The 26,012-nt window shown below is 36.5% G+C and overlaps 1 protein-coding gene across 3 annotated transcripts in view; it reads right to left on the bottom strand.

Annotated features, from left to right (window-relative positions):
- Positions 1–9,739: 9,739 nt before the first annotated feature.
- LOC116264425 (methylthioribose-1-phosphate isomerase-like) overlaps positions 9,740–26,012 on the bottom strand; it is a 68,874-nt gene continuing 52,601 nt past the window's right edge. For 2 of the 3 annotated variants that reach the window (XM_050080496.1, XM_050080497.1), the window contains 9 exons: positions 15,451–15,580; positions 14,255–14,310; positions 13,460–13,618; positions 13,272–13,371; positions 11,315–11,457; positions 11,127–11,232; positions 10,804–10,942; positions 10,438–10,706; positions 9,740–10,110 (listed from right to left, as the gene is read on the bottom strand). In XM_050080496.1, the coding sequence (XP_049936453.1) occupies positions 10,021–10,110; positions 10,438–10,706; positions 10,804–10,942; positions 11,127–11,232; positions 11,315–11,457; positions 13,272–13,371; positions 13,460–13,618; positions 14,255–14,310; positions 15,451–15,580 (1,192 nt within the window). In that variant the 3' untranslated portion in view covers positions 9,740–10,020. Of the gene's footprint in view, positions 10,111–10,437; positions 10,707–10,803; positions 10,943–11,126; positions 11,233–11,314; positions 11,458–13,271; positions 13,372–13,459; positions 13,619–14,254; positions 14,311–15,450; positions 15,585–15,715; positions 16,017–26,012 lie in introns of those variants that run through there. The other variant, XM_031645509.2, reaches the window with a different exon arrangement.

Raw genomic sequence — 26,012 nt, 5'->3', positions numbered from 1 at the left:
AAGTCCTGTTATAAGGCAATGAAACTCTTAACAAAAGCCCCGTAATGAGAGGTTCATTTCAGTGATACCATTCCATTTTCTAAGCTTGTTACCCCAGCGAACGCCTCATCAAGAAATACCCAGGAAATAAATGATATTTACCATAATGCTATTACTTTTTTTTACGTAATCATTTTCAGATTCATCCTGCCATTATCGCAATTTTCAAATTCACGCCTATCATTTTCATTTTTATCAAGAAAGCATCTTTTTGATACTTTAAACTGGTGGGCATCTCCTCTACTTACTTCCGATGCCTAAAGGCGTGAAGAACTTAACAGGATGAGCTTATATATATATGTCCAAAACGCTAACGGTCAATGTCAGATGCAAACTTACAAAACTTGGCATTCGAGCATTATATATGACAGCTTCAATGATGCATGGAGTACAGACAGCTCTCACAGGGAAGATGAAGAGACGCTTTGGATCTTTTCGTTTTAACGCGATTTACATAGTTGATTTGATATTCATTCATTCTTGAGTAAAATGTATTAAGTGAACACTCTTAAAAATGGCCACTGATGTTGAACTATAGTTGATTTTTATCAATTATATAACTTGATCAACAATGTGCAGCTGCTAGAACTTGGATATTCAACTAACTTTCTCCAACTTGGTCTATGTTTAACCTACTAACTATGCATATGAGATTCTAGATGGAGAGATGTTTGCACTTTGGGATGGTGGGTGTGACTTGATTGCCATATAAAATAATCATGAAATTTATAAACCTTGGTAGGCTAGGAAACCAATTGAATGTCCTAAGCCAGGTGCAACATATGCAGCTTTTTTGAGCTTGTGTCACGAACTATTTTGGAATATATAACAAGCCGATCTTGAACTCGACTCAAGCTAAAACTCGTACAAGAAAGAAGAGACAGATTTACGTGGTTCGGAGTAATAACCTCCTACATCTACGGTCGCACAGATCTTTACTATTCACTCACAGATGAACACAGACACTCACCAAGAAGAAGACCAGAAATTGCGGCCCTCCTCTCAACATAAGGATTAGGGCGAAACCCGCATTTGCATATGAGTGTCCAGTATGAATCAAGTTCCATACACCAATATTTTATTCATCTTGAAATCTTGAGATGATTTCGTTGCCACATGTAGGTCTCGGAGAGATGTGAAGTTGACTTATATTTTAAAAAGGGAAAACTCACTTTCATAGAACACCTAACGATATAAATTTTTCAATTATTATTGCTTTCTGAAATAATTTAGTCATTTCAACGAATTGATAGTGCCAAGGTTGAGTAGAATGTTCAATCGTAGACATAAGCACAACTATATGTCTTACATAAAGAATTAATATCTAAATGTCAATGAAAGTAACCTGCATTTTCTTTCTAAAGATTTTGAGGGTAGTGAAACTTGAGAGTAGAAACGAAGGGTTGAAAAGTGTATTTGACGATAGCAGTATTCAGTGTATTATATGAATTATTCTACCTGTTCCAGCTTGTTATCTGTACCAACAAGAATCTAATAATGGAGCTCTTTCACTGGAAGCTAACTATTAGCATGAGAGATGCCAAAGTTGTTCTGATGCATAGTGACAAGTTTTGCAAAGCCCTAGAATTGTGAGAGGCATATTCTCATCTTACTCTTCGGCAATTATGCATCCGTTCATGTTTGTCCTAAGTGTACCCTTCTTTTTAGAGGTATTATGTCTTTAAAATAATTATATGTTCATTGCGCATGTCAGTTCACGTGTGCATCATCACATGCATGTGCAAGGGAGAGGAGGAGAGCCAGCAAGGTTGTGTTGGAGTAAACCGCGTGAAGGATGCAAATATTTCATCGTGTACATAAATTAAGTACTTTTGTTATTCTATTCTCTAAAGCTGGTATATATTACGGGTATAATATATTCATTCACGAGCCAAGTACTTGGATTGACAGATTGGAGACCTTGAGTTGGCCCTACAATTACTAAGAATCTAAAAACAGTTCCTTACATAAATTTTACTCTACAATCAAATTACTTTAGAAAAGAACGCAAAATCTTAGTAATACCGTTTTCTCAAGCAGTGGCAGACCCAAATTAAGGCAAACACAAGCATCTAATAAACACGATTACATCTAACGAAATTTATATATATATGTGTGTGTATGTATAATTCTTCTCCACCATCCAGTATGCTGTGAGAGTCCAGAGAATTTGGACAGCTGAAAAATAAAGACATCATGAGTAGGAACATCTGTCTATACTTTGGGTCAAAATGGTTAAGATAAATAGTAGAAAACACAAGTGAAACCTCGATCCAGGTTTTTCGGGCCCAAACCTGAGATTGTTTGGGCCGAGTACTGGGTACCCGACTCAATGTCCAACCTGATGTGTGACATAAATCATGTTTGGCCGAGTATTGGGTACCCGTCGAATACCCGACTCGATGTCCAACCTTATGTGTAACATATAATCATGTTTGCATCGATTACCAAAAAGATCTCTTGGAAAAAAAACATGGTCTAGAGATGCGAACCAACTTGGTCATATCGTTCACCTATTTCAACGGCCAAATAGTGTTGATGGCATGGATTAGATAGACAGGTGTTATTGTTGGAAAAATGTCTTACTTACCGACAAATAGTAGCAAGTTTGCCCTTTTAGAATGAGAGTATGGCCAGAAGTAGGCAATTTTTTTCTGCCAGTTCCGTGGATCAAATGCTTTCTCCTTCAGCATTAAAGAGGGGGAAAGAAACAAGCCAACTAACAAAAAACAACAACTAATAAATATGACCCCAACTGAACTGACCCGTCATTTCTTTTTCATCTTACAACACGATCGGAGTGGAGAAGATACCCTTCCGATCCCTGTAGCTTAACCCGTGGTTTATGCAGTTGACCATGATATTAACCAAGGGTAATGGCCATCGCGTTTATGCTATGTCACAAATATACAAATCCATTGCGGAATTTGATATAAACGCATATATGTGTTGGGTTGTTTTCCCCTGTTGATTAAATTGTCCCATTTAACAGTGAAATCACATTTACCCCTCTATATAACTAAGGTTCCTTTTCATTTTACTGAAAATCACATTTATTAATAAAAACAAAAATAGGGCTAATGTATATTAATGTAAGTTATTAGTTAAAAAATTGCATGATGACTATGGCTATCGAGAGTGAGTTTGAGCTCACTCACAAGGGTTTGCTTATTCATGGTGATGGACGTTTGAAAGAAAAATAATGAGAAAAAGATGATGGATATTTTTGTCTTACTTTACACTTTTTTTTTTCTTATTTTTCTCTCGATTGTTCATCACAACGGATGCTTTCATGAGTGAGTTGAATCACTCAAAATAACCAGAATAACCATTCAATTTTCCAAAACTAGTTTATCTTTTTGTTTTTAAATGTGATTTAATCAATAAGAAGCAAAACAGGCCTGTATATATGTGTGTTTTTTAGCAAGCCTTATATTTATATATATATATGTGTGTGCATTAGCCAGTTTTATTTTACTTGAGGCTGGTCCAACTAGTCTGTGTTATATTTTTTCATAATATTTGACATATATGTAATTTTTACGTTCAAATAATTATGAATTTATAAAATATTTATTTTACATATTTAGGTAAGACCATACAGTCTAAAAATCAAAAGGGCACTGATTTTTTTTTTCTTTCAAAAACCCATTTTACATATCCCGAAATATGATTATTATATCAGCATGCGTAACTGGGGAAACTCCATCATGACAATTACTCAACACTTGAATGTTGAATGAGTGAAGAGATAAAGTAAGAAGTTAGGCTGTTAAAATTTATACAGCTAATCAAGATCTAAAGAGAGAGAGAATGACATACAATGTTGATAAAATAGGAATATATAACAAAATTTTGAGACAAAAGGTTTTTTAGATACAAAAACATATAACATATAATGTACAGTAAAAGAAGAGAAACAGGGAGACAGATGAAAGATGGAGCAGCACAGTCACTCAGTCACAGACGAGCAGCGGTGCCTTAACCAAATGGTAAACTGGACATCTTCCTGCACAAGACGAGCCACAACATCTAGCGAAGTGAAAGCGTTCCTGAAGAAGACTTTGTTGTTGCGTTCCTCTCAAATGCGCCACCAAACTGAAATGAGCTATGGTGTTCAATTTTAATGAAATTAACCCTTTAGAGATCGATGTCATCACATATGCGCACTTATAAGAACTCGAATTATTTATGATCCCATTTTCCAAGAAGCCAACAATTTTAGAAATAGTGAAAATGAATTATGGTGCAATAGGAAAACACAAAGAGACATGTCAATCAGATGTCCTTAAAAGGGACGGCTCAACGACCTCATATATATTTATACCACTGCGATTGTACTGCTAAAACTAGCATGTCGTTTGCCCTGTTCTCTTTCTGAAGCACATGGGATGAGACCTCCTCCAGTGAGGTTCCGGTCTCTTTCAAGAACATTTTGAGTACTTTTCACTTAAAACACGGCCCTGAATCTTGGATTTAATGCAAGTCCGTGATGCCAGTTTTAAAACTTTCTCTGGCAAAGTACGGCAATCGAGGACGCCATTGCTTTCCATAGGCCACTGGGCCTCATCACAGTTTTTAATTATTTATTTTAATGTTTATATATATATATATATATATATATATATATATATATATATATATATATATATATATATATATATATATATATATATATATATATATATATATATATATATATATATATATATATATATACAGACGCCAAGGAAGGGGAGCCGGCAGGGGCCATGGTTGGGTGAACTTAGAAAAAAAAATTATATGTAAAAAATCAATTTTTTTTAATTTGGCTCGACTCGTCGTTCCTCTTGGTTCGACCCATGAACAGTTTAGCTCGCTCCTGAAAAAAATTCTGCCGTTCACCCCACGTCTTTTTAACAATTTTGCTCTCAATCAAATCACAATTGTTGTGGTAATGCATTGGGGATCTCCCTTCAATATGCAATAGTCAGGCTTTTTATTGCATTCAGTATGTTTGAACACTAGTAGAGAAATTCATGTGCACACGTACCTGAATGGTTTCACGGACAGATTGTAATTTTGAAAAAGATTTTTACAATACTCACGTATTGTTTTTAATGACAAATATCTCTTAGGAGCCGTATAGTATAATAAGGACATTTGTATGTATTTCATGAATTGGACCCAAAGATTAAGCCATATTAATGAAATAATAAAAACATTTGTAAGTATTTCATGAATTGGGCACAACGATTAAATCATATTAATGAAATATGAGCTCTGTTGTTTCATGAATCTACTTTAATTTTGTTCAAAAATTCATAAAATACCAATAAAAGTATTCTTTTTACAAACAACTTTTTATTAAACTTAATTAAATCTTAAAAATAATGTTTCTAAAAGGTAAAGCCCCTCAACTCTAACTTTCTGATTTCGCCACAGTACTCTTTTAAAAAGAGCTTGAAACAAAAATTGACCATTTATTAGCTCACGCTTCATCCATCTAACTACTTGTGATTGTACGATTGGTCCAAATCTATGTCACCAGGGTGCGGCAACCCAGATTGTTGGTGTGGGTACTGGTGCGGGTGCAGGTGCGACCCAGATTCGCACCCAACCCGCACCCTATTGATTTCAGTTTTTATTTTTTTTATCAAATTTGATATTATTAATATATTATAATAATAAATTAATAATAATAATAAATACCTTCACCGTTAATTTTTTAAAATGTATCGCACCGGCACCGACACTCGCACCCGGCATTTTGGTGACATAAGTCCAAATTAAACCTGTGCCATACATATCAAATCACCACTCATATATATCGATTCAGTTGTTGGCCGTCAAGTTTTTTTTTTTGCACTTTCCTTTTTTCAGAAAAAAAGGTAAAAATAAACGGATCAGTTTAAACTTCTGTACTTTTTAAATTAAAATACAATATGCCAAATATTGAATAAAAATCGATTTCACTCTCTTTCTTTTTTCATTTTTCAAATTAAAAGATTCGCCTCCTGTACAATATTATTTTCCCAAGGTACAAGCAAATAGGGCTTCTTGAATGATCAAACCAGTCGACAGTCTAAAGAGTTGGTGAAGCATCTTAATTAAACTGGAAAAACAATTAATACAGTACCGCCATATAATAGGACTTGGTTGAAGCTCCAAACGCAAGGTCACCGACAGAATAAGAACAATAAAACGATTATAATGGATTGACTTATTATAATAAAATAAATTTTTTCAACCACCAGCTTGAATGAACGCAAAACCAGTTCACACTTCATTATTAGTACAACTACTTATATTTGAACATTAAAAAACTAGTGCAGGAATCTTATGTATATATAGGCGTTTGTCAAAGTTACAAAAAAAAAATGAAATGAAAAATCTTCTTATCAAACTTACGAACTGCTCTCGTTATGGAATGAGTATCAGGTCAAACAAGGCACTCGCTTATAAGATGCGACGGACAGGGGCTAATCTCTGTTCATGAGTTGAAGTGCAATTCAGACTCTCACACCAGACATCGACGTAGTTCTGGATCCTGAAGACAAAGGACTAACACCAGACATCGACGTAGCTCTGGATCCTGAAGACAAAGGAAGAAGAGGTCTCGGATCTCCAAAGAAATTTTTAAAGAGGTGCCTATAAAAGAGGAAACATTAATTTTTCATTTGAAATAAAAATACCCTTTTATGGACAACCACTCTTCCCTTAGCTTAAAAAAAGATGTTTCTTCTAAATGGGTATTTTTTGTCGTTTATATCAAAAAAAGAATGTTTTCTTTTACTGTTCAGTCTTTTATTTTTTTTGTACAAGTAGAGTGAATATTTCTTAATTTTCAAAATTAGTAGTAATTTGTTATTTGCCCAAATGTCAAGTGCCTTTTTGTCATTTTTTTTTGTTTATTTCACATTTATAACTGCACTTAGAGTGTGACATCACATCACATCTTTTTCTCAAGGGAAGCATTTTCAACCTTAAATAAATGGAAATAGGTTCTCCTTATTTCTAATACCATATCACCAGGAGAAGAAATAGGCTTTCACTAGCTTAAAGTAGCTTCTAACTAAAAATATTTATTTGAAAAATGTTAATAGATCAAATGCTTGATTTTGAACTTCTTAATTGCAGTGGGACCATAATTAGTTCAATTAAATATGCATGTCTAACCTACCAAGCAACTGCTTTATTAATTGCTAACCTACCTACTTGACATATACACATTCATATTCAAGATTCCATATTTTTGGTGGTCCAGCTGGTGGGACACCTACTACCCCAATTGTTTTCTTTATAAAAAGTATAAGACAAGGCAAAAATATTTTATCATGATTATGGTTGATCAGGACCAGAGCAACCGAACTATACATTTACCTAATGTCTTTTTCACCATAAGGGACGTAGCATACCTGGTCGAGGTGGAGAATATGCATGATATGTCCCCGAAACCCAGTTTGATTTCTGTGGATACTGTTACTCGAGACTAAAAATCATAGCTGAATAATACTTGAGTTGAAAGATGTACTATATAACATCTGCATCCTGAACATGTCATTTGTATCTTGAACACTTAATGTCCTTTTTAAAAAGACTTTTTTATTTTGAATTCCATATCCTTGAGAGACAGGCAGCTGACAAATTAACTTCTTCCAAATTGTAATGGATAAATACAATATTTGCACGTTTTAGACAAAATTTAGCTTTTTTCTTAAAATTATAGTTTATAATTAACTTATTCTTATTATATACATATATAATTTGTGGAGACGAGTTTTATGCCATTGAAAATTTCTTGTACACCCTTTAATAATAATGCCGACTCATTTCTTCCATTTTTTCCAAGGTAATTTATGTCAAAGTAATTTGCAGAAAAAAAACAATATTTATGACAACTGCTTTTACTTTAATACTAACTAATTGGATATTTCGTGGGCACAAAAAGATTCGACAAAGGGAGAAACTATTCCATAATGGAGATTCTCCTCATAAAAAGGAAGCAATTTTGTGGCATATTCAGTAAGTAAGATGCTTGATTTCCTAAAATCAGGCTGTCTAGAACATATTGGCTTATATATATATTAAAATGTAATTTGTTTAGTTTTGAAAGTGATTAGAAAAGCACGATGACATGTTGCAATCACGTGACCTTACCATCATTTCATCCGTTAAATTTGCTCTTGTGGAGGAAAGCCCCCCACAAAGTTTTTTCCGAAGCATGGGGCCCTTATTCAGGATTTGAGATAAGTGGTTGCACCGAAAACGTAATTTTCGCCAAAAAGCAGTGAAAAAGAATTAACGTGGAAAATTAGATGGGTAAAAAGTAAGAACTGTTTTAACTATTTTCTTGAAAGAAAAGGTTGTCTACATCGAGAGGAGATCGAGTCAAACGCATCCCAGACCGTTCGCAGGCTGCCTTTTGTGCTCATGCCTTTCCACTTTACTCTTTCCTCTATTTCTGAAACCAACGAAAAAGTAAAGAGAATGGAATTTGAAAAGCATATCTTTCTGGCCTTTTGCAGAATGCGGCAGCTCCTTTTATATCCAAAAAATCTGCATCGTTTTTGCACGAAAGTTACCGAGTTGCCATTATTGAGATCTTACGGCTTTGCCAGTTTTGACCACATTTTATTGAAAACTTGTGTTCGTTTCTTTTTCATTTTTATGCTTTTTAATTTTTTTATCTTTTATGCCAAATATTTTTCTCATTCCTCAGTCAGATATTGAGTAAAGAAGCCAATATATTACACAAGAAAATTCGAATCTGCCAATTACCAAATATTTTCAGACAATTAAAAACTAAAATCCAATGTTGGTTGCATAGGGGTGTGCGCAATGAGGTGCTACAGAAATGGTATGCACTTTTTTGGTGGTAGCATTTTAAGACTTCTCTATGTATATAACTTAGTGGGAATGATCGATTTTAAATCAATCGAATGATGGAGATTTTTTAGAAAGATTAAAATAGCCATCAAGAGAGGAGAGAGAGAGATAGAGAAACAAATCAATTTTCTTAAACAAAATATGTCACCTTTGATGAGAAAATAGGTCTTTTGGCTTTTCTATTTTCAACTTAATCACCACTGTTGATCAACTCAAACAATTTTCATTAAATCTAGTATATAAAGACTCTGATAGTGTTCTCTCTCTCTCTCTCCATATATATATATATATATATAGTGTGTGTGATGATCCGTCAGGCCAAGCGGGAAGAACCAGCGTTCAGTTTGTTCATGTGGCAGTGGTAAAGGTGAAGTTGAACAAAGCCTACAGGTGAAATTGGGTCAGGAATAAGAACTGGACTTTTTAGCGGCCCAGGTGGGTCTGGGACAGACAAGGATGGTTGAACTCCAAACGTAAATGAGAAAGTGCTTGACGGCGTATCTTAGTCGGGATGTAGATCTCCCATTATAGATGGAAACCAACTCAAGAAGCTCGTCGTCTTGGCAAAGCCAAGCAGATAAAAGTTCACCATTTTACTGGTTCGCGTCCGAGCCAACGCTAGGGCTGGACAGCAGTTCTCTAGCTACACCTCACCTACGTGAAGAGTTTTCAGAGTCCCCTCAGGGAGAAAATAAAGAAACTCCTCTGTCTGAAGATGATTGCTAAGTTACGTGACCAGGAAAGTTATCAACAGACGTATCTGAAGTTGATGAAATCAAAGAACGGAAGCTTCAGTGAAGCAGAGAACAAGAAGAAAAGAGAGAGAGGGCACTGAACTATAACATTTTGAAGCGCTTATTACTTATAAAAATCATAGTTTCTATTGCAAGCATGAGAAGATTATTGATAGGGAATTTCTACGATGGTGCAGCACCATTCTTGGACAATTGCAACGGTAAGCCCAGTAGACAGCATTCAGGAAGCAACAACCAAGTTGGTTGCCCTGCCAACCATGACCAAGTTTGATACCAGGACATCATCCACGATATATTATCCTATCGCCTCATCTTAAGCATTGATGAAGTGACACCACATAGAATGAAGTGATTGCGCTCAGCTAGACACCTTGACCGGGTTGGCAGGCGCTGGTTGCAAGAAATCCTTGACTAGGAAAGCACCATCCTTGACTTTTGTAATGACACCCTACAGCAACAAGAGAAAGAATCAGATTTCCAGAATGGCTGCCTGATATGCATGCCTTTGTAACAAACGACTTAAATCATCCCAAATTTACAAGAATTCATCTGAATCAGGCCAAACCATCAATACAATTGGAATTGGTATCAAATTGAGTTTCGTTTCCATGTACTTTGTGATAATTACTCTGGTCTTCTCCGTGTAGATATATCATATATGTTTTATTTCAAAGGATTTCCTTAACACTAGATATATGTTAAATGGCTAACTTGAGGCTGATTTCTCAATATGTGTGTGTGCGTGCGAGAGAGAGAGAGTGAGGGAGAGATTGACCTTTTCAGTAATGATGCCAGTAATTAGACTAGCAGGGGTAACATCGAAAGCAGGGTTCCACACAGATATCCCCGATACAGTCACTTGCTCACCCTGTCCTCCACGAGCATGGGTCAACTCCTTCGGTATTCTTTCTTCAATAACAATTTGCTGACCAGATGAGAGGGATAGGTCGATGGAAGTTGACGGTGCAGCCACATAAAATGGTATGCCATGGAAGGATGCAGAAAGAGCAATCGAGTACGTTCCAATCTTGTTTGCCGTATCACCTAAAACAGCCAGAAGATTCTACGTAAAACAATCTGACAAGGCAACAGTTTAAGAGTGGATGACACAAACACAGAGTTTTGAAATTCCGTGATATACCATTTGCAGCTATCCTGTCAGCACCAACAATGACTGCATCGACACGGCCATCTTTCATTAAAGCGGCAACAGCAGAATCTGCTATTAGCGTAGCAGGAATCTTGTCATGCACTAATTCAAAAGCTGTCAACCTGGATCCCTACACAGTCGTGGAAGAAAAGGTAAATAGCAGAATGCGAGAAGCAATGCACATGCAGAGACGGGGACTTGACTCCCCTATCGCTCCCAGCATATTGTAGCTCCTTTAATCGACAGACAGCATCACCATCATTTGAGAACCACAAGGACACAATAACTGATTACTGATAATGTAAGATCCTCACCTGGTTAAATGGTCGTGTTTCAGTACAGAAGGCCCTCTCCAGAATTCCTTCAGCATGAAGTGAACGAATAATACCAAGAGCAGTCCCATGTCCAGCTGTCGCAAGACTATATACACAAGAGATCACAAAAGAACCCATCGGACGACAAATCTAAAAAAAGGAACCTGTCAATGGAAGCTGCAAATCACCTGCCCGTATTACAATGCGTTAAAACAGAAATCTTCTTTGAATTCTTGGGTTGGTCACGGAGGAAGCTGGCTCCATGTGAACCAATGGCTTTATTGTCAGCAACATCATCTACAAGCATAGCCTCAGCAGCTTCTGTGTAAGCCTGCAAAGAAAGCACAAATAAGTACGAAAACAAGCAAGACTTACAGACCTGGAAAAAGATTCTGATAATATATCGTGGCACAGATAGCATATTCTAAGGAATCATCATGAACCACCATCCTTCAAGAAATAAACACTTTATCTATACTAAACAAAACAGATGGTAAACAAGCCACCTCCGTAACCAAAGGGAGCAGAAATGAAATAACCCAACCTTTGGTAGGAGGACAACATCAGACGCTTGTTGAGCATACCTTGGTATAGACTTCACATAGCAAAAAGAAGATATCCTGCCAGGCTGATGTTCCATAAGGTCATAAACACTTGGACATAGTTTCAATGACCTCAGAAGTATGGTACTCAAGGTCAAATTTACTCTGATCTCTCACATTTGACAGAATGAAAATTTCTGCCATAATTCTTCTTTGCCATGATCATGCTACCTACATATGTAATTCTGGCAAGGAAGGAATTTTATTTTATCTGTGCGTACTTGAACTGCTCTTGATGAAGGGGATGCTAGTTTATAACTTTATAAGTTTCTGATACTTCTCAAGCCAAAGCATGGAAATGCAATGGATTACTTGGATACAAACAAGTATATGGCAAATATATGTGCCACCCTCGGAAGTTGAGTCCAGAAAATGATGACACTCTTCCAGATGCAGGGTATACCATAGAGGCAGTTTATTGGGAATATACCCCTGACTTCTACAAAGAGATAGATATCCCATGAAACTATAAACTAAATTAATTACTCAGACAAGTACAGGTCAAATTTAAGACTTCACAGAAGAAGAGTCCTCATGGAACTTCCCAAGTATGAACAAAATCATTGACACAAATGTGGAAGTGTTGAATCCCTGTTAGTGGTGCTACAAATGATAAGAACATAAAATAAAATGAGCGAAACTGGAAAACATATATATTGAACTGCCAAAATAGCTAAACAGTTACAAGGTTAAGCATCTAAAGGGAATGCAAGTTGAAGGCTAAAGAATCACAAGATTAAAAATATAAAAGGTCTGCAAGTACAGAACTAATTGCAATTGAATCTAATATCTATAGCAAACCTTGACAAAAATTCACCATATTCCATGTAGGATATTTCTTTGAAAACCAGTTCAACCCAATGAAATGGAACATAAAAAATTCCCAACTCCCATGCATATGCACACAAAATGCATTTGCTACATACAGAATCAGTAATGTGTACCAAGGATAAAAGCATGTGACATACATATATCAAACCCTAAACACAAATATGATAGATATTTGGAAATGTAACTGATAATTTTACTGAACAAGATTAGAAAGGAATATCAGAGGAACTCCCGATACCCAAAATTTTAAGGATAACATGACATGACTGAAAGTGACCACTCTTTTATAAAATATTTCCTTTATTATTCCAAATTATTTTATGCCCTCTTAAAATTTTTATATTACATTGGTACATCATTTTTCTCTTTTCTCAGCTCCCTAAATTTCCTTTCTCTCCCAAAATTACCAAGATTCAGGAAATTTTTAAAATTGAGGGATTCCTTTCTTATGTTGACTATGTGATGTTTAATCTAGAAATAAAACAGATGTGACATCTGGAAGCATGCCTACATGAGGACAAAACCAACATCAAATAGTTCAAGTCACCCATTAGAATTCTATACATATTAAGGAATTCCTGTCCTATGTTGATAATGTTATGTTAACTGTAGAAATAAAACAGATGTGACATCTGGAAGCATGTCTATATGAAGGCCAAACTGATATCAAATAGTTCGAGTCACCCATTAGAATTCTATACACATTACCCACCTGAAAAACATATTCAGCCTTTTCGCTTCTATCAGCAGCCACCAAAACCACATTTTTAAGTTTTGTTGCAGCATCTGACAGATTTACTGCAGTTGGTCGGCTGCAAAGTTTTAATAACTACTGTTAACTAAAGGATTCATTAAAATAAACAAGTGAATGATACGATGGTGCAGAACAAGTTGTATCACCTAGAGACAAGGTATTCCAATTTTTCAATCAGGTATGAAACCGCTTCTGCAGAGGATCCAGAGAAAGATCGTAAATTTGACACCTCCACAGCAAGAGAAAGGGCTGCTGCTATAGCAATTGCAGGTGCACCACGGACCACCATGTCCCTTATTGCAACCCTGCATTTCAGAAAGTTGAGCAAATGAGCAAGCATCCCACCTATAATCATGTACATAACCGCTTTTTCGCCTTGTTCTCTTTTTCTTCCCTTTTCCCACTTTTCTTTCTGGTAACAAAGAAATAATCACAATGCAGAAGTTCAATTCAAGAATGAACTTCTCAAATTATCCATGAACACAAGATTTACTGCTGATGTCATAATCCTTAGTAGTTAATAACACCACATATAAGGACATCCATTTTCTAATACTTCAGGCATAAGGCTGAGTCCTTATTGGTCAGACAACACACTCAATGCAGTAAGAGTTAGATTGGTCATCACATCATTAAACATGACGGATGACCCAAGCACATCAGTCGCTGCTTTATATTGACATGAACACCCACTGGTACCTTGACTAATGCAATAGATAACAAATACACTAAGACTAAACAAATAGAACAATTACGGGCACATTGATTTGTTTCAAGAAACTTCTTGTAGCAGGGACTGAGCTGTAATTGCAACTATGATTTTATTGGATTGCACTATAGCCAAAAGCAAACAAGAAAAAATGTGGAACGCATTTCACTAATAAAGTTTCTGACTCGATGATAAGCAAATCAATTAGACCAGCATGAACTAAAAGACATACCACCCATCCTTTGAGTCCTTTATGTCCAAGTAAATCATTTCTAAGGGAAGCCTTCTCTGCAAGAAATAACAACAAACCAGAGTGAGAATCACTGGCTTAACAGGCCAAAGCCAAGTTAGCAGATAGGACAAAATAACATGCACATTGTCAACTACAAGCACAAGAAAGACAGCTGATAGCCCAAAGCCTCGAACTAGGAAAGACCATCACTTATTGGTAACCAGAACACATTTTCGTCTCACTAATGCTTCAAGAAACCAACTATAATTGAATATAACAAAATCGAAGTGTGTAAAATCCCTGTGCTAGTGCACTTTTTGTGGTACTTGGTACATGTTCATCCTCATATCTCATTAAAAAGTTAAAACAGTAATCCATGCTCGTTTTTTCTTTATTTTGGAATAACTGCAACATAAGCACAATCTTTTTCTACTACTTTCTGCAGTGATGCAGATTGTAGATTGAGGGATACCATACAAGTGATGGACTCATGGACCTAACTAAAGGTCAGTTCATTAAAAAAATATCTGCGCCATGTTTCAAGATGTCGGGAGATTTTCAGTGTGCAGAAGTTAGTATCTAGGCCACTCTCCTTGGCATAACCAGAGCTATAATTCCTTCTCTTGCAATTCGATCTCATACACGAAAGAATCAAGAACGGAAAGGAAACGACATTTAGTTCTTTAATTCCTACAATACATGAGTCAGCGACAGGTCTCTTCGGAAGGGCATGTCATATGGAGCATTATAAGGCAAAAAAGGATAACAGCCTATCCCTGAGATGCTTACGATACATAAGCTGCCACCCTTTTTCATATGAAAACTTCCTGTTACAATTTGCATCAACAGAAGAGAACCATGACACACCATAATTCGGATAGCTTCAGAGGAAGATGTCTTAAAAATGTATAGAAACGAAAAGCGGTCTATTTGATTAGGCGTAGTATTTTCCATCTCCAAACGTTCTTAAAAAAGATAAATTGATCTTGCATACAACTCTTTAAACGCTACATATATTAAGAAACAAATCAAGGCATGCCTGCAATTCCAAACAGTTCCAAAACTATCCTACATAAATTGTTGAAAAGATGAAGGAAATATAATCAAATAACACGTAAGAACCATCCTATTGTTCTGCTTTCTGTTTAAGTTCACTGTCTCTCCATGGATAGTAAAGATGGTTACGAGGAGAAGACCTGATCGAGGAGCTGAAGATGCCCCCTCGAGTACTTGATGGACTGAAGAGAAGCTGCATCTTGGTGGTTGCTCGCATCTTTGGAACTCACTTCCATCGTCAAATCCTGGTGATAGAGAGAGAGAGAGAGAAATGCTGGTGTCCAGGGCAACCAAGAAACGGGGTGAGTTGTTCCTCTTATCGAGGAAGCATCCGTACCAAACTAGAAGAAACGACAATAATGCCTCACCAAACCTAGAGAGAGAGAGAGAGAGAGAGGCACCAACCACAGCCACTGCTCAGATTCGAGCATCAATTGTTAGCATCCTTTTTTGACGAAGCCTTGCTGTAACAGCTTGGCGACCTCGAGACCGACCTCTTCACCGTCCCTGCGCCGTTAGAGAAAGAGAGAGAAAAAAAAAAACATTTTGAACAGTCCTCGGGAAACGACAGGATCACTCTTGGGGTTCTGCATACATTCATCCCTAGACCCAATAACACGACATTCTCTTCGCGTCTTTATAAAAACAACTTTTTGGGACAATTTTCTAGAAACTATTTCACTGATTACAATTCACGAAACATTTATTGATCGCCGTCAAAAATTCTGCTATGAATCAATGATTTAACTTTTATGGGCTATTGTTGATTCACTTCGGTGGGCAATATGTTCATAACTTGGTTTATCAATATGATCTTTCTGTAGTTTCCCGAATGTTGTTTATCATTGTCACGGAGAAGAATTTATTCGCGTCAACCAAGGTCCACGAATTAGGAATAGTTTCCAAATGGTCCTTGAATTTGAGGTATTTATATGCATGCCCTTTATGCACTTACATATTTATCAGCAATGTTGTCATCATCTATTTTCTAGGTTTTCGATATACACAATCAACGTTTTTTTTAGTTTCGTCTGCACCAGTAATTTTTAAATGAATAATAATATAATAACCTCTTTATACATCGACTGTTAGAAAGCGAGGCTCATTCTGATCGATGTGGGAAATTCATCATTTTCTAAAAAGTTATCATTAAACATGCAAAATTGTATACTTTGAATCTGTGATTCGTAGTCCTTTTTAAATAAAAGCAATAGGTTTTCCTGCTTTTTCTAATAGATAATTAACGATAGTAAAAGCAAGTCAGCAACATGCTACTGTCGAGAAAGCAATGTCCTTGTCAACAAAATAAAAAAGTGAACCATTACTATCAAAATAGAGTTCAAATGTAGGACCATAAATGAAATATTTTAATGAACAAACAAAATAGTAGCGACGGAAGTTGTTGGTGTAGTGGGACCGTAGAGAGAGAACCCGTCGGTGATTCCTTTGGACCTTCTTTTTTTTTTTTTAATACATTTGAATGGGGCCAAGGTAGGTTGCCTAAACAATTGCACACATAAACTCATTTTTTTAATGAACTTATGGATACTTTTTCTCGTTTACATGTTGGTGCCTTTTAAAACAATAAAATTTTATAACTAATACGTTCTTAACTAGAATTTTTTCGCTTCGCCCATGCAAGCAATTTGTGAATTAAAAAATATTATGATTGATTAAACAAAATAATTAAGTAAAAGATGATATATCTCTAGCAATGGGGGCAACACGAATGGTGATAACAATGGAAACATGTTCTCGTGATCGACGATGTGTGTCGGCATATACATGAGATGAGGTTGGTGTGATAAATTTGATTCCGTTGCTCTTAAGCTTCTCTGCGATGACTCGGTTGATTGACATTGTTTTTTTTTCAAAGATGCCTAACTTGGCAGACTCTGCACGGCTCTTTTGAAGTGTTCTTTGTCTTTTCTCAAACCGGCAAAAGGTCGTAAGTTGACTCTGTGTTGAACGGCTGCGTAGACATGTTCAAGCTCAGTTCAATAATAATTCAATTAGATTAACTTGGTTCACGTTCTTGATCAGACGGGCACAAGTTTCTTGATAATCGCAAACATATACCTTCTTCAATTTTGATGTTAACTTTCTTCACTCGTTTTTTGCTCCACTGCCAATACTTTAACAAATTTATAAGCATATTCAGTTTCTTGTAATTGCACTCTTTGTAATGCCATAAATGTTTAGTCTCGTATTAAAGATTGCGAGGAATCTTCAAGAGTTTATAAAAGGGGTCATTATCATATCCTAGCATTTTTAAGATTAAAGCCGAAACTGCTAGGAGGCAAGTTGGTATCTGTCAAACTAAGGGTTCGAGCTCAGGAGTGAATTGAGTTTTTATACTGTTTATCTTCTCATTATATGCTATCCTTCTGTCCTTCCACCTCATTTTGGTTAACTTTTTGGCCCTCTTATTTCTTTCATAAGATTTGACTGTTGATACCATTACTAATGTTAGCATAGTTAGCCAACTAGTCTTTCTATTATGATTGATCATTCTCTCTTAAAATTGTGTCCTGTTGGTAGGGGGTAAGACGGGTGTGGGCACTTGCCCACACAGACTTAAAAAAATGTTATCGTTTTTGTATTGTTATTTATGAATATTTTTTCTCATTTTATATTTGGGTGCCTCTTAAACTTTTATATCTAGTACCACTTAATCAAAATTTCCTGGGTGGGATCTGGTAGTGAACCATCTTTTTTTGTCTTTTAATGATGTTCTAGTGAGAGTTATTATGATACTAGGTCTTTTATGTCTTTCTTACACTTACACTTATACTTCATTAAGCCTCATTTGGTTAGCGTATTACTTTGCCTCATTGCACATAACATTTAACAATATTATTTCTTAATACCAAATGACCCTTCTATACAACTGCAATTACAAATTCATCACCAAGGTTCTATAAGGTTGAAGGACTTTCCCCTACCTAAGGCACTTCAATGCTTTGTATCCAATCGGCCCTTAAAATGGAAAAAGCAAAAATGAGTGCACCAAACCTGAAATTTACTGATGAATGATATTACAGTGCAGATTTGCTGATTTAGAAGTTTACGAAATAAAACTTGGTGGTTAATGACTGCATGTAAATAATTCGAGCTCGTAATTGTAATTGTTTAAGGGAGATCTGAATAACCTTTTTACTTAGGCGATGGCTCCATTAAAAGTATATTGAAAAAATTAAAAAATTTTAATTATACAATATATTTTTTAGATTCGAATTCAGTTTAAAAAAGTTAAAAAATTTTAATTATACAATATATTTTTTAGATTCTAGTTTACTTTACTCCTATAAAAAGAAATGACTATTTTTTTTTTCCAAAATTTTTATTTGGAAAGTAACAAATTCAGTTCGGTAAAAAAGGCGTGCAGGTTTCCAACTTACTGGGGCTGGAATCAATGACACGGTTAGATTCACAAAACCGGCGTACCGTTGACGCTAGATCCGATCCGTTTCCGATAAATAAAGAGGGGAAGGTTCCCGCCAATGTTTACTTTCAGATGCAAAAACAGATACCCTCTCTCTCTCTCTCCGTGCAAAGATACCTATGGTTTGGAGGAACTTCTCGCCGTCGTCCTTAGGTTATGTAGGTGATTTATGTTGATTCAATTCGTCATATCTTTTAGTAGTTCTCTTAATTCGTCGGATTCCCAGGAGGTACCTATTTTCCTTTTCCCTCCTTTTTCCCTTGGATCCATGCCGAAGATCAATAGCGTGGTCATTTCTTCCTCTTTATGCAAGAATTTAGGGCTTACTGTTTTTTTCTCATCGTAGGAACGATTCGCCTATTTCTGTGAAAATTATTGCGCTCCTGGATTTTTTGAGTTCTCTTTTGTAGATTTTATAGTACACGATGATCGCAGAACTGCATTGTTTTTGTGAGCGGTAATAATCTTCGGATTGTGCTTAAAAGGTTTAGGTACTGACCAGTAGGGGGAACGGCACTCGGTAATTTTCGTTTTTGAAGCAAAAACAAAAAGGATTAATAAAATAACAGCAGTTTGGAAGCTCCTTCTGATGACCTAATAGATTAGTCTGCAGATCGCAGCGACGATTCTAATCAGATGTATCAGACTGAGTCCTCGTCATTGAAGACTATCATCGCCGCAACCACCTGCAATTTTATGGATCGGTCATATGATGAATCTACATGAAATGCTTGAGATGGATGTACTGTAGTTGAACTTGACGAAAAAATATTTCGGAGGTTTGTTCTTTATTAGTATTTTTAATTGTTTGTTTCCTTACCAAGGGATACGATTCACGGTGATCCATATAATTGATCGTACAGCAAGCAGGTTAGCACTTAAGGCTTCTCACAAGCTATTAGTGGTCGTTTTCTTCTCTTACTTATCACATGTTCGAAGGTACTCTTCTTTTTGTAAGTTCATCAGTGAGATTCTTCTAGGATAAAATGCAAAACAGAATGGAGAAAACATTTCTGTTTCTCAAATATAAATGCAGTTCGGACATTAGGAGAAAGGAAAAGGAACCTAAGCATCTCACTCATGAAAAACTGAACAAACAGAGAATGTCACAGGTTGATATATCTCCCAGTGAAAAAAAAAAAAAACTACCAGGAGCCATTTTTTGCTGGATAACTGCGTGGCCTTCAACCCCTGATTGAAGAGGTTATCAAATATTCATTGGATACAAATAAAGAAGAAGCAAACAATTACGAAACAATTCAATGTATTCATGGCACAAGATAAACTATGTGCACTGAGCCATTATGTGTTATAGCGTACTGGAGGACCACTAGGCGAGATCATCTTTATATCTGAAAGAGAGATGAACCCACTTGACGCTTTCTCCATAGTATATTAGATTTCACAAGGAACACAAGGAAATGGCTTAGTTCTCCTCAACAAACCAGCTGCCTCATAGACTAACAAAAGATTGATCTTACCATGAATCCATGGAATGCATTTCATGGTTTATTGTTGTTTCTGTAAGAGTGAGAAATATTAAACCATTAACTATTTTCACATGAAGGTTTGGAGGGTGTGGGCCTGGGTTTGTCTTTGTGTTCAACTGCTTGTCTCTGATAAATAAATCAATTGATAGTTTAAATCCTTGAGCTTGATCAACGGGAATTCTGCTGATCAAGCATGTGTATCTCTGGAAAAGGCCAAGTTGACTAAATACCACAAGTTTAAACCTTATGTAGAATAACATTTCCTGCAAGGTTAAAGTTAGTGATATTTTTGTGGAGTAGTTTATTTGAAGGTTTATATGAGTGCAAGGCCTGTAAATGAGTAAATATGGGTGAGGAGGTGCATTTTTTGGCCTAAAAAAATAAAAATAAGAAAAAAGAAAGAATGATCTCGGTTCCTGTACAGAAACAAATTTCAGTTGCAAGCACATCTGATGAGTAGAGGTGCATGGCTTAAGGAGTCTAATTAGGGAATCTGTCGGATGGGAGGCCTAAGCTGTCGGATGGGAGGCCTAAGAAATCATAATGGTAAGAGATTAATCATTGATGGTTATTTTACAAGCTATATATCAGACATATTGTTACAATTGGCTTTGGGGATCTGCAGTGAAAGACATGATCAGATTGTGCCTTTGGAGATTTTAACAGATATTACAATGAGAAGCCATGGTTCCAAGAATGTGGGTTTGGCTAAATGATGTTCTTCTGGATCCTGACATTGATAGTGGATCTTATTGGATGGTGGGAGTTGGCAAAACCATGGGGCCAACTCAAGAGGTGCTTGTTTACGGTGTCCTGTTTTTTGTTTGACAATGTCTGCCCCCAGTTGGCCCCTACTTTTGCTTCATATGAAAGAGACAGGGTTTTAGTTCAAAAAGTAGCTGAGCCTTCCAAACTAGGTATCAACAATTGGTATTAGCATTTGAGAACATAAAAAATAGCTCAAATGTGGAGTCTTTGTGAAAATATTAACTTTTTTTGTTTTTCCTTGGCTCTCCTCCATCATCTATATTTTTCTTTCTTTCAATTTCTTCATTTGTTTTCCACACACACACACATGCACATGCAAATACACTGTTTCTCTAAAATGGAACTGCCTCAATTTGATTTTATGTTTGAGGCTTAGTGCATAAGCATGCATATGTACACTACGGTTTGGTCTTGCATATTTCTACCGGTTCTCTAGATTAGCCCTGTGGGTACATATAACTCAGAGGAATCTATAATGGCCTCAACCTGCTAGGAGAGGCCCCTACCTTTATTGTATATTGAAAGATCAATTTTTTTTTTTTTTGCATGTAGTGCTCAACCGAATAGGGTTCTCGAATTTCAGAATGATTGAGTGGCTTTCTGGTAATCAGCTTTGTGATAATTTAGATGGCACTGATGGATAACAAGATAAACCAAAGAAAAGGAGAAGGCTCTATTGTCTCTTCTATATGTCGAGCGTGGAGAGCTCCTACATTTGTAGATAGAGATTGTTACACAAGAGAGGTGTGCTATTAACCGCAGCCTTAATAAAAAGATAATTATAGATTTACAAGAGAGAAATGCAAGAAGTCTACAAAGTTGTTTTACAAAGAGAATAATAACTTTCCTGTACTCAATGTGGATCTCACTCTTGACTTTCTCTTTGTGATAATATTCTTTCTTGACATGATAATATCATGCAATTTTTTTTTTAATCCACAAAGGATTGGGCAACTCCTACAAGCTGGAAATTTATCTTCTTTGTGTGTTTGACAATTGACTCATTTTGGTGATTTCTATCTAGATCGGTTTCCTTATCATGCCTCCACAAGCACACAGTTTGTATAGTCACACATTGGTCTTGGTGAGAAACCATTATCACAGATATTGTGTATTTTTCCCCCAAAAGGGAAACAATGCTTTTTTTTTTTTTGGAAAACAGATGAAAATTAATTTAACGTGTTTTTGTCACATTTTTTCCTGTTTTTTGCTTTATCAATTTTCTATTTTTGACATTAATGTCATCGTGTATTAAACTTTGAACTTAAATGGACTTACCATTAGAACGTTGTTTTTATCATTTTATCCAGTTATTTTTTATGGCATCTTATTAGTTTCTCATTTATGTTATGTTTATCTAATTTGTATGATCTTTTATTTTTAAAAAAAGTGCCAATATTTTCCGCAAAAAACAACTTTACTGAAAATACCTGGGAAAACGTTGCCATTAAAAGACTCGCGAATGATATTTGTGGCAATGTGAAAAACTGATTGAACATGGTTGCAGGTTCCGACCTTGTGAAACCATCAATTGTTTGGCCAAAAAAACTCATAAAGTGAACTTTAATCTTTTCCTTGAGAACGTAATTACTGAGAAAGCAAAAAATCAATTTCCATATGCTTCATTTGAGCATGGAAGACAATGTGGTGGCTGAATAAAATGCTTCGAGATTGCCCCTCCATGGTGAGGGTGGTGAGGACAGAGAATGTTCTAGTTCAATCGATAGCAAATTGGGCCAGAATAGGTTAGTGCAAGAGACTTGTACTCTGCCTCGGTGCTGAAGCTTGCAATTATGGTTTGCTTTTGAGATGAACAAGAGATGGCATTTGGTCTACGGAACTTGTTGAAGCCGCTAGTAGATTTGTGGTCGTTAGGGCATCTGGTTGGCATGCCCAAGGCACTTAGAGCATAGCAAAACTAGGGCTGAAAAAGTGGCCACTGTGCCTCAGTAGGTTGATGCATCATGCATGTATTGACGTGCATGGTTGGCAACAAAGGCAACATCAAGACAAGAAAGTGTCAGATGTTGCTGAAGTGCCTAAAATGCTTCAATGGAGATGAGCATGTGAAAATAAGGAGGAATTTACCTTTGGCATCTTGTATGAGGAGCTCATGGAAGTTAAGGCAGGTATCAAACATAGATATTCATTAGATAAAGTTAAATATGGAACTGCATCGACATAGTAGAAGCCCATTAATTGGGAATTGCTTTTACTGTGAGAAAATAATGCAATGTGCCTTGGCTTTGATAGAAAATGTTCAGCCAGATATTGAATAAGAGAAGTGATAGCTGAGGGTGGGTTCTCTATGATAATGATATTACTGACATGGACCAAAATTCAAAGTTGAGTAGAGCATAAAGGATAAATAAGAAGAGATGTACATGTTTCTGACTGGGCAATCATAAACCCCACGAAATAAGATGGGCACTTAATTGATTGTACCAGGCCTGTGACACCTGTTTCAGTCCATAAAGAGCCTAACTGAGTTCACAAAGTTGATCAGGAAAGTTAGTGAACTGATATAAACAACATTTACATTGAAATGCATTGGTCAACCAAAATGCACATAGAAGTTAACAGGAACTCAAATTCTTGTTGGTTTTACCACCTAACTGAAATTTTTTGTAATAGTCTATGCCTGGTGCTTTGTTGAACCCCTTTTCAATGAGTCGTGTCTTGTACCTCTCAACTTAGTCATCTAGATTATGCTTGATTCAATACAGCCACTTGGATCTAATTATGCTAAAACCAGGTTGTAGTGGAACTAGGTGGCAAGTGCAATTCTTATCTAAGGAACTACATTTTTCATCCATAGCAGCATGCTGCACTGTTTAGCGGCGGGGGCAAAAGTGGTTGGTTCTTGTTCAAGAAATTTGGGCATTTATACAAGCTATCAGTATAAGATAAAGGTTGAAAAAGTCTTGCATTTGAGAGACCTTGTTGTTGAAGGGCTGACCACGGGGTGTGTAGTGGGCAATCAAGAGGAAGAGAGAGTGATGAGTCTGAATGGTGGGAAGGAAGATCTAGAATGCAGGGCTGTTCCATTTGAATAGGAGGTTCAGGTTTTACAGTGTCAGGTGTAGTATCAATAGGAGGTGACAACACAGGTAAAGTGTCCACCTGTCAATGGATTGAGTAGGAGAGACAGAGGACATGTTTCTGCTTTGATTTTCTTTTACTAGATCTGGTGACTGAAAGTAAGCTGGGAATAAGCTATTGTGAAAGTACAGTGGGTCCAAGGGTGCTGGATGAGCCATGGAGAACTTTGATATTGCTTACCAAAGTAGACATGCTGCAAGGTGTATGTGCTCTTGGTAATAGGATCAAAGCATATATAATCCTTATGCCTATTTCCATAACCAAGAAAAATAAAGGGCTATGTTTTTTTTTTGGAATTTTGACGAATTTTGTGGAGTAAGCAACAGGTAGCACATGGTTCCACAAATTTGTAAGTGACGACAATCTGATACCTTATTCAGTACACCTCACAAGCTGATTTTCTGCCAAGGATGAGAGTGGGCACTCTGCATCCCAAAATTCTCAATATGAAAGAGGAGCAACCCAAAACTCCTGGGCAAGAGGAACATTGTTGAGGAAGCTTAGTCCAGTTCCTGGCTTCCCGCCACTTGCCCATGTTTACTCCCTGTCGAACCATTCCACTCAGGGGTATGTGAATGTGAGAATCTATGTAAAATTCCATTCATTGGGAGAGGTTGAAATTGATGGTTTGAAACCTCTCCTCCATTGTGAAACTGAAAACCTTTCACAAAAGCATGTAGGATGTAGCTATTTTTCTACAATGCATTTAAATGACAGAAAGCATTCATACACAAAGTTTTTTGGTAATGGAAATAGCCAAGCCCCCTTGGGCTAGTCCTTGTGTATCTGCCTGAAGAAGTTTTAAGTTTCTAACAGGGTAGAAGTGCAACATTCTAATGGTGAGAAAGGCAACTTGTATGCCTTAGCAACTAACCAATGCTCACACACCTTATTGTTTTTGATATTGTTCAAGGCAATACATTTTTTAGAGTTTAGAAAAGAAACGATCCTTTGGTTGCATGTTCTAGCCTTTGATGCCACTCATTAGATGATCTTCTGAGATGGTGACAATCATGCCAATACCGTTGTCTACTTTACTGGGTACAGTCCTTTGCTCAACTTTGGTCCTGAGCGTTATCTTGCCTATTTGTCAGTCCTAACAAGAAATTCTAAAGAGTGAATTCAAATATAGCATTATTTTTGAGTGAATTGTCTCATGGATAACAAACTTTTGGTTATACCCGGAACATGGTGGGACCTTCTTTAGTTGAAAAGAGAACTATTATAGGATAAGTTTAAATTGCCTATCTGTGAAATAGGTGGAGTAGTACAATTTTCAACCATGAAGGGGCCACCCCCTTGATATATCACCTTGTGTGTCAGCTGTTGGTCATCCACAGTATTGCGAATAGTTGCACCAGTAACAGGATAATAGTGCCAGGATACTCATAGTCATGATTGGATTATTGTGTGGACAACAAAGGGAAGTTCTGAGTATGTCTTATCAGGTCTTACAGAATGACCCTTTCTAGTGCAAAATTGGTAAATTATAGGTCCCTTTGCTGATTGATTTTGGGCATTTGGTTGAGATGAATTATTGAGTGTGAACTATTTGTTTCTGCCTTGCCCTCAACAGAAACCACGTGCACGTTCTCTGGCTCCATGACATCAAATGTAGTTTGTCTATATTCTGCAACTAGTGGCTTGGAATGTAAGATTACAACTCTCTTTTATTGGTTGACAAGTGTAGGATAAAGATCTAAGAAGGATAAGAGTTGCAACACTTCACTGGTGAGTGAAGTAGTGAAGCTTTCCTGTTCTAACATAAGACCATTAGCAGCAAGTTGGATCAACTTGGCATCTTCTATGTCAATACCTGGAGATACAAGAGTGTCAACTAGAAAGTTTATGTGATCAAGACAAGTACTCATGCCCATGTTATCCTTTAATGAAGGTG

The sequence above is a fragment of the Nymphaea colorata genome, chromosome 11, assembly GCF_008831285.2.
Source record: "Nymphaea colorata isolate Beijing-Zhang1983 chromosome 11, ASM883128v2, whole genome shotgun sequence".
NCBI lineage: Eukaryota > Viridiplantae > Streptophyta > Magnoliopsida > Nymphaeales > Nymphaeaceae > Nymphaea > Nymphaea colorata.
This window is presented reverse-complemented; position numbering and strand designations above follow the sequence as displayed.